This window comes from Electrona antarctica (assembly GCF_951216825.1).
Source record: "Electrona antarctica genome assembly, chromosome: 4".
In the NCBI taxonomy this organism is placed as follows: Eukaryota; Metazoa; Chordata; class Actinopteri; order Myctophiformes; family Myctophidae; genus Electrona; species Electrona antarctica.
Genome location: NC_136809.1, coordinates 40,895,226 through 40,903,479, shown reverse-complemented (window position 1 = coordinate 40,903,479; position 8,254 = coordinate 40,895,226). Strand labels below are relative to the sequence as shown.

General features: G+C 40.4%; 1 protein-coding gene across 2 annotated transcripts in view; it reads right to left on the bottom strand.

Moving 5' to 3' along the window:
- Nucleotides 1–1,249: 1,249 nt before the first annotated feature.
- Nucleotides 1,250–8,254, bottom strand: part of LOC306922621 (myomesin-2-like) — a 46,170-nt gene continuing 39,165 nt past the window's right edge. For both annotated transcript variants that reach the window (XM_079500357.1, XM_079500358.1), the window contains 10 exons: nucleotides 6,802–6,869; nucleotides 6,441–6,554; nucleotides 5,482–5,569; nucleotides 5,329–5,367; nucleotides 4,624–4,729; nucleotides 4,080–4,243; nucleotides 3,880–3,916; nucleotides 3,765–3,787; nucleotides 3,246–3,301; nucleotides 1,250–2,348 (listed from right to left, as the gene is read on the bottom strand). In XM_079500357.1, the coding sequence (XP_079356483.1) occupies nucleotides 1,857–2,348; nucleotides 3,246–3,301; nucleotides 3,765–3,787; nucleotides 3,880–3,916; nucleotides 4,080–4,243; nucleotides 4,624–4,729; nucleotides 5,329–5,367; nucleotides 5,482–5,569; nucleotides 6,441–6,554; nucleotides 6,802–6,869 (1,187 nt within the window). In that variant the 3' untranslated portion in view covers nucleotides 1,250–1,856. The remainder of the gene's footprint in view (nucleotides 2,349–3,245; nucleotides 3,302–3,764; nucleotides 3,788–3,879; nucleotides 3,917–4,079; nucleotides 4,244–4,623; nucleotides 4,730–5,328; nucleotides 5,368–5,481; nucleotides 5,570–6,440; nucleotides 6,555–6,801; nucleotides 6,870–8,254) is intronic.

Genomic DNA, 8,254 nt, shown 5'->3' with positions numbered 1-8,254 from the left:
TACGGCCACGGAGCCGACTTGGGGACCCAACGCAGCTCCTCCAAGGAAAACAAACAAATTAACGGAGCTGAACGTGAATCCCCCCCACCGCCCACCCCTTTTTTCCCCTCACTGTATATGTTTCTTTTCCCTTTTTACCCTTTTTACCTCCTTTATGATGAATTCCTGTTCTGTCTATAGAAGTGTCTATTTGTACGTCTCTAAATGTTTTGATGATTTGAACATGGTGGACCCTATTGGAAACAAGTGTAATGCTTAATTGGGTCGTCCACTCACAGTTAACAGCCTTTGTATTGAGTTTGTGCTTGAAATGTACTGTAATTCTGCAAACTGTTAATAAATTCTTCAATCAATCAATCAATCAATCAAAGGCCCGACTCACACCTTTCGATCTAGCATACAACATTGATGCATGCTAGATGTAAAGAAAGGGTTTGTTTACATCTTGCCCCAATGCATTTCCAATGGAAGTCACATGGTTTGACACAACATTGTTCGACTGCCCCCCACCCCCTCATACAACACAAATGTTGTGTCAAACCATGTGACTCCCATTGGAAATGCATTGTGAGCTTGCATCAGTCAATAAGTCTTGCATCAGCCATACATCAATCTGTTGCGAAGGTGTGAGTCAGGCCTAAGCTCACAATGCATTTCCAATGGGAGTCACCCTTGTATGAGGGGGTGGGGGGCAGTCGAAACACAGCCGAAAGCCGTACAACACAAATGTTGTGTCAAACCATGTGACTTCCATTGGAAATGCATTGGGGCAAGATGTAAACAAACCCTTTCTTTACATCTAGCATGCATCAATGTTGTATGCTAGATCGAAAGGTGTGAGTCAGGCCTACGTGAGCAAGCCTCTGAACCCCTAATTGCTCCTGATGGGCGGGTTGGTGCCTTGCATGGTTTCCTCTGCCATCGGTGTATGAATGTGTGTGTGAATGGGTGAATGTAATGCATAATCTATGTAAAGCACTTTGGATAAAAGCTTTATATAAATGCACCATTTACCATCTAAACTCCACTCACTGTATGTAGTTGACTACTTGACCAGGAGTATCTATACTTTGACTCAAGTACTGGGTTTCAGTACTTTGTCCATCACTGGGTAATGTATAGTTGCTGCGCAGTGCCAACTCAGAGATGAGCACAATTTCTATTATTCCATTAGTGTGCTAATTATATTATAGGGTTTACAGTCCAATCAAGCAAGAGAGGGAAACATAAAGTTCCAAGACAACAGAAAGAGGGTGATAAGTAAGGTTTATTGTCAACACAAAGCATGGAGAAATACATTCAAACTGGACAGACCTGGTATAGTAACAAGGGCAAGAACTAATAAGAGCCCCACAGTGGCCGGTACATTCTCAAATTAAACAGCCACCTTTTCACTATATGACCTGCCACTTATTGTTTTAGAACAGAACCTCCAAAATAATGGTTGACAAACGTTGCTGGTATACTCGACAAACATACGAGCCGTAACACAAAGAAAAATCATTGCATTTGGCTGATGTTTGGTGCTAAATTCCGACCATGGAGAACACTGGTCCTGTACCAGACCCTACATGGTTTCAACTCTCATTAGACATTCACAATAAAATGTATACAGGCATTCCGCTATGTTAAATAGAGGAAGGTGCAGCTTTTGAAACACTGAACATTGACCGTCTAACCTGGCCATTTTGTTTATTACACGTTTTCTCACCTGCCAAGAGCGCAGTGACCACCTGAATGACATACAGTACGGTATCTGAAACTGACATCTACATACACATTGAAGTAACAGCTTTTGTTTTCACACTCATGCCACGAATCAGTAACCTCGAATGCCCTCCCTACCTATCCCTAGCTTACTTCCTAGGGGGGGTTGGGGACTTGAGGCGGGACGAGGGGCGAGAAGATGGCGGGGACTTGGGTGGGACAGGGGTGGAGGCCGGGGTGGAGGCCGGAGTGGGGCTCTTCATGGACGAAGCTGGGGTTGCGGACTTGGGTGGGGTAGGAGTGGGGGTCTTGGAAGGAGGAGCTGGGGATGGAGTCGGGGTCTTGGGAGGCGGCGCGGGCGTGGCTGGCTTGGACTGGCCCAGCCGGGGCTCGGGGGCCTGCGCGCCGTCCCTGTAGACGCTCACGGTGATCTCCACGAACTCCCCGCCGTACTTGTTTCGCACGTTGATGCTGTACTTGCCGGAGTCCTCGGAGGTGACCTCCGTGATGACGAGGCTGGCGAACTTGCCGCCCTCGAATGTGATTTTGGTGTGTGGGTTGGACGACACCTCCTGCTCGTTCTTGAACCAGGTGACCTCAGGGGTCGGCTCGCCCCAAACCGTGCAGGTGAGACTCAGGGACTGAAGAGTTGAGAGGAAGATTTCAAAGTGAAGAGGTGAAATCTCAATAGTGCCATAACCCATTAAAACCGGGAAAGCATCTGTGTCGTTTTAGATTTTAACCACTTCAACCATTATTTAATACTTTGGCTATTCAAAAATAGCTCATATTGTGAGCTATGAGCTTGTAGATCTGCTATTTTTGAAAAGAATATAACAAATAATTAAAAATGAAAGGGGTAATGGAAAAAGCACAGCCCCCTCACACATTCTAATACGTGAGGTGATTTTTCCACACATCTTTTCATTTCATTTCTTTTTTCTTTTCTTTGTTTCATGTTTATTTTATTTGAAAGTGAAATATTCCTTAAACTCAACATTTTAGCCCACTTCTGTGGGTCCCTGGAAAAAACTATTTGGATGGGGGTCCATGGCCAAATACATACAATAGTTTGAGAAGCACTGATATAGCATACATTTTCCAGAAAAGGAAGACATCAGGTCGCAATGGGTTTATGTGCACAAGAGATCTAGAATATCAAGAATATACATACCTACAGTACAATACATTACAGTACATAGATTAAAACAATAAGTACATTGAATACTGCCCTACAAAAGCCAAAGTGCAGTAACTATGGGGAAAAATGATGCTGATGAACTGGTCAGCCAAATGAGATATCAGCAAATAAGTGATATTACACTAATTGTAAATATGTTCTTGAGGTAATTGTTTATCCCCTAAAATCACAAAGTATAAATTGACTTTTGGGATACAGAAATAATTCTGTGTTCAAAAACTTTGGCTTTGTAGGGCAGAATAGAGAAGCAGAATCACAGAAACAATGGATGGGCTTCATGAACATCCTGTCCATTTACATTCTTTATCTGATATAATACAGGTAGATGTGATTTTACCTTATTCTCCATAATAGTGACCACATCAGGCAGGCCACCGACCACTCTACCACGGTCTGAGAAATTCATAGAGATACATTATTTTCTGAAACCACTGCATGATACAGTATATAAATATAATCTATTTAAAAAAAGTTATTCTCCTTTAGAGTTCCAGGCTTCACTGAAAATCATAGGCCTACATTGCAAAAAGATTAGTATGGTCATGAGTCAATATTTCATTTTAAATTAGGTTCAGCTGTATCAGGGTGTGGACTTTACAGCTGTGCCCTTTTCAGTTGTTACCTCTATGTTGCCTTATAAACAAGAACTGCTTTTTAAAGGAAAATAACATTATATAACACCAATATTCTATAGTATATTATATAACAATAATTCCATTTTATTCTATACGTTTATAGTAAAAGCAAATTTGGTTTAGTGAAATGTCACCATGGGTGAAAATAATTGAAATGGGGAGGGGGGTGGGGGGGTGGGGTAGTAATACAGTATGCCTTCTAACGATCATAATATACTCACTCTTCTCAGCAAATGCGGCAGCTCTGTAACATAAGATAACGAGATTGTTAATATCATTACAATGTTTAAATAACTTGAATTTACATGTTATATTAAATTGTTTCAAATGACTCACTTGAGTCTAAGGTACTCTTCATAAGCATCAGTGTATGCTGAAATAGCAAACAGAGGAGAAAAGAAAGTTAGGACATTTCTAAAGCAGTATATTACACTGTAAAATCAACGGTGTTAATTTGACTCTCAGTGTACAAATGGAACCAAATGGTTCCATTCATACACTGTGTGTGTTGAGAACTCAATGTTTCCATTGCCCACCTTGTCCAGAGAGGTCGAAGCTGCGGGCGTATGTCTTGACCCCGTCTGAGATCTCAATGGTGTATTGTCCCTTCTCTCTGTCTGTGGGATCACAGATCTGCATCCAGGCCATCTCCGCTGTGCCACCAATCCTCATCTTCTCAGAGGAGGAAATCTTGCTGTCCCTGCAAGGATCATATCAGATATGTTAGAGTCCAGGCTTACACATTAAGCATTGCGTGCATATTCGGTTATTTTTTTTATTACTGTATGTGTATCCCAGTGGTTCTCAAACATTTCCATGGCATACAAGATGTTTGTTGTTAAAATGTTCGAAATCTGTCACATGCTTTGAAAATAGCAGATCTACTGTACAAGCTCACAGGCTTTTGAGCTTCTATATAAGATATTTTCAAATAGCCGATGTATGCCGTATGTATGGTTGAACTGATTTAGATGCTACATTAATTTTAACTCATTTTTCTGGGGACCCCCTTCAAGGACCCCTGGGGGTCTCTGAGAACCACTGCTTCATCCACTGAGAAAAGGAGGAGTTTGTTTGTACTTGTGCTTCCAGCTGGTCTTCATCTCCTCTGTGTAGTAGGTCATGTAGCACTGCAGTCTGATGCCTTCAGGAGTACACTGGAGAACCAGCTCTGAGGCAGACGCACCTGTGCAACACCAAACACAATCATGTTTATCGTTGCTGTCGGGCAGAAACCTCTTATCTCCAAATTTTAACTTTTTGTGTTTTTTTGGTAAATCAACGCCTTATTTGATCATACTAAGAGTGTCACACAAAATAATCAAAATAGCAGCTGGTCCACATGCTCAAAACACGTCGTGAAGTAACGCATTTTGAGATTTTCGGAAAAGGGCCATATGATTGTGTGTTTGTGTCTGTATGACATACAGACAAAAAAAAACATATAATCATATTCATTCCCCAGGTTGTAGATGGCTCTTTAAGAGAGTTTGCTAGTGGTTAAAAAAGGATATGTCACCATATTGGAGAAGTGACAATAACACAATATTGTGGAATACACTTACAGCAAATAAAAATGCCTGGTAGTATTTGCTCAATGTGAATACAGTTCAAAACAACAACTTATTATCACTTAAGTGTATACTGTGTATGCCATTACATGTACATACATTAAAACAAAGGTCTGTAAAAGGTTGCTAAACACATCTTGTACAGTATGTAAATAAGCTAGTGGTGGCAGTAACAGGAAAGAGAGTGATAAGATGATGCAATCTAAATTCCTACCAGCGATGTGGGCAAGGCCATTGATGATGTCATCAAACACTGCAAGACAGAAAAAGTTCAAATCAGACCGTAGAAGGAAGCTCAATAAGCTTTACAACAGTAATAAATGTCACAGAGGTTGACCATTCACTGGTATTGATCTTAAGGTTGTACCTTGGCCAGAAATGTCAATCACAGATGTGTCCTTTCCTCTGTCGTCGCTGACAGTTGCTTTGTAAATGCCCTGGTCCTTTCTGGAGAACTGAGAAAATAAACACCATACTTAGGAGGAATATTTAAACAAGCAATATTGGAAACACAGAATGTACGGTCGATCAATAAATCGCTAGATCAATAGATTGAACCAGTGGTTCTCAACCTGTGGGCCGGGTCCCCACAGGATTTGGCGTATACAAAATACTATACTGTACTAGGCCTATAATAACTGGTCAAACTTTGGCCAATTTGTCAAATATTATGCATACATTTTGAAAATAGATCTGCTAATGCTAATTTCACAATATTTATCTGTGGACTCGAGTCAAACTAAATGCAATGCCTCAACTCCTACAATTCCAAGTGCTTCTCAGGGTTAGGGGGTCTCCAATTAAAATATGATTATTTGTGGGGTGGTCACAGCCTGAAAAGGTTGAGAACCACTGGGTTGAGCAATAGGGGTGCCGTACTTAGTTTAGACAGTACTTGGTTTAGTCTAGTCATTGGTTAGACCAGTCATTAGTCCTACAATTAAAAGGTTGAGAACCACTGGGTTGAGCAATAGGGGTGCAGTACTTAGTTTAGACAGTACTTGGTTTAGTCTAGTCATTGGTTAGACCAGTCATTAGTCCTACAATTAAAAGGTTGAGAACCACTGGGTTGAGCAATAGGGGTGGAGTACTTAGTTTAGACAGTACTTGGTTTAGACTAGTCATTGGTTAGACCAGTCATTAGTCCTACAACCTAACCTCCCACGGGGCTGCACACCTAAACCTAACCTTAACCCATGTCTAACCAATGACTAGTCTAAACTAAGTATGCACCCCGAGCAATAGATCATGGCTGAAAAGTCTTATGGTTAATCAATTCAGAAGTTCAGTATTGCAGAGTGTGTGCCAGTGCCATGAATATTTTACCAGCGGGATGGGCAGAGCAACGGTGCCAGACAAGACATTAGTGGGAGTATCAAGAACAATCTCATCGTCATCCTTGTACCAATGGAAAGCAGACTCTTTCTTCACGTTCGCCACCTGAGACATACAGAGCACACAGAGAAAGATTTAGCGGCAAGCCTGGAAAACAATGACATAATTTATGCAGAGAAGAAAAAGGTAAAAAATAATTTAAAAAAGTAAAAAGAAAAAAGATCAAATCAGTTTTTTTGTGTCAAGGGTTTTTCTCAAGATTCACCTTGAGAAAATATTATTAATCTGTTTTAATATTATGGTAAAAACGGTACACTCCTGATCCACTTATTACTCCTGATCCACTTATTACCTGGCAAACAAGCAGAACGGTACACTCCTGATCCACTTCGAAATTCAGATACTCTGAGAAATGTGGGCCTGGAAAAGAAATCACAGAAACATTATTCATGATATTGCCAGCTCTATGTCAAGAGACAACTGCCAGCAACATGTACAGTACAGTGATAAATAGTCAAATACTATTTACACATAGTCTACGCTAGAACTATAGTTGGAATATTTAGAATGGCATTGCACTTCAAACAGGCAGGGCATAGGATCAGTTCCTTCAAATATCTAGGTATAGAAAGGTGGATAAGCCCATCAGAGATGGCAACTACGAGCACAAGCGCCTGTTACTACAAGCGTGAGATGTTTTATATTCATTACCCCATGGTTTGAATGAGTAATGTGATATCAAACCGTTACCTGTACTTGTTTTTAATCACGCACATACAGTCTTGGGTGGGTCTTTTTTCTACCTTTATTTATTGTATTATGTTTCCAGACCGTGTGTATTTGGGACATGTGAATGGGACACTGCTTTTAGACATGAGAGCAATAATAGCATTTTGAACTGTTCTGTGTTTCATTTTCATACTATGATTGCTGACTTGACATGATGACTAAACGGCTGATCATTGTTAATTGTGTAGTTCATGTATCCCAGGCGTCTCTAACCATGTGATGGACGTGAGCATTCAAACATTTAACAAGGGCCTGGTTATTGGACAAGGTTCCAGAGTTGGTTTAGGCTTTTAGTAAGGATAGAAAGGGTAGTGGGTTTTAGAATAGCGGTTGTGTAAATTAAATTTGTTGTGTCTGAAATATAATTTGTTTATTTATTGTAGATTGTTCTATTAACCTCTAAGCTTAACACCAGAAATGACCCCACCCCACCCCCAAATGTTTACTGTACAAATATGTAATACTAGTGTTGATGATGTGTTGATGATGTCTGGTATATTATTGCATATCTTTAAATGTCTATGAATTGAATACACAGAATCACAATGGAAATAAGCCCTCATGGCTTTTTGGGTTATCCTTCTAGCACCACCGTATAATCTTACCAGTTACCACTGTACTTAATTGTGCCACAATCTCTACCCACTTGATTCTACTCACCACCTCACACATGCTCTCTGTATTATGTACCCGATGAAGACCATAGCAGGTGTTCAGGTGCCTTTCATAAATATTTGGCACCATTTAAGATGGCGTGCCGATTTCTATCTCCTCAACATTTTAGAATAGTAACATACTGCCAGTTAAGTCACTTAAATATACAGGCAATGCAAGCATGTATTGTGTTGTTTTGCACCTACACAGTAGCCTATGTTACTGTAGCCTAAAATAACCTATAGCGGTAATATAAACAATAACACAGCTGCCCTAAAACATGGGAAACACCTGCTACAGTTGTTAGTAATAAGTCAAGGAACCAGAATGCAAAATATAAATGCAAATGTAAACACCTGCTA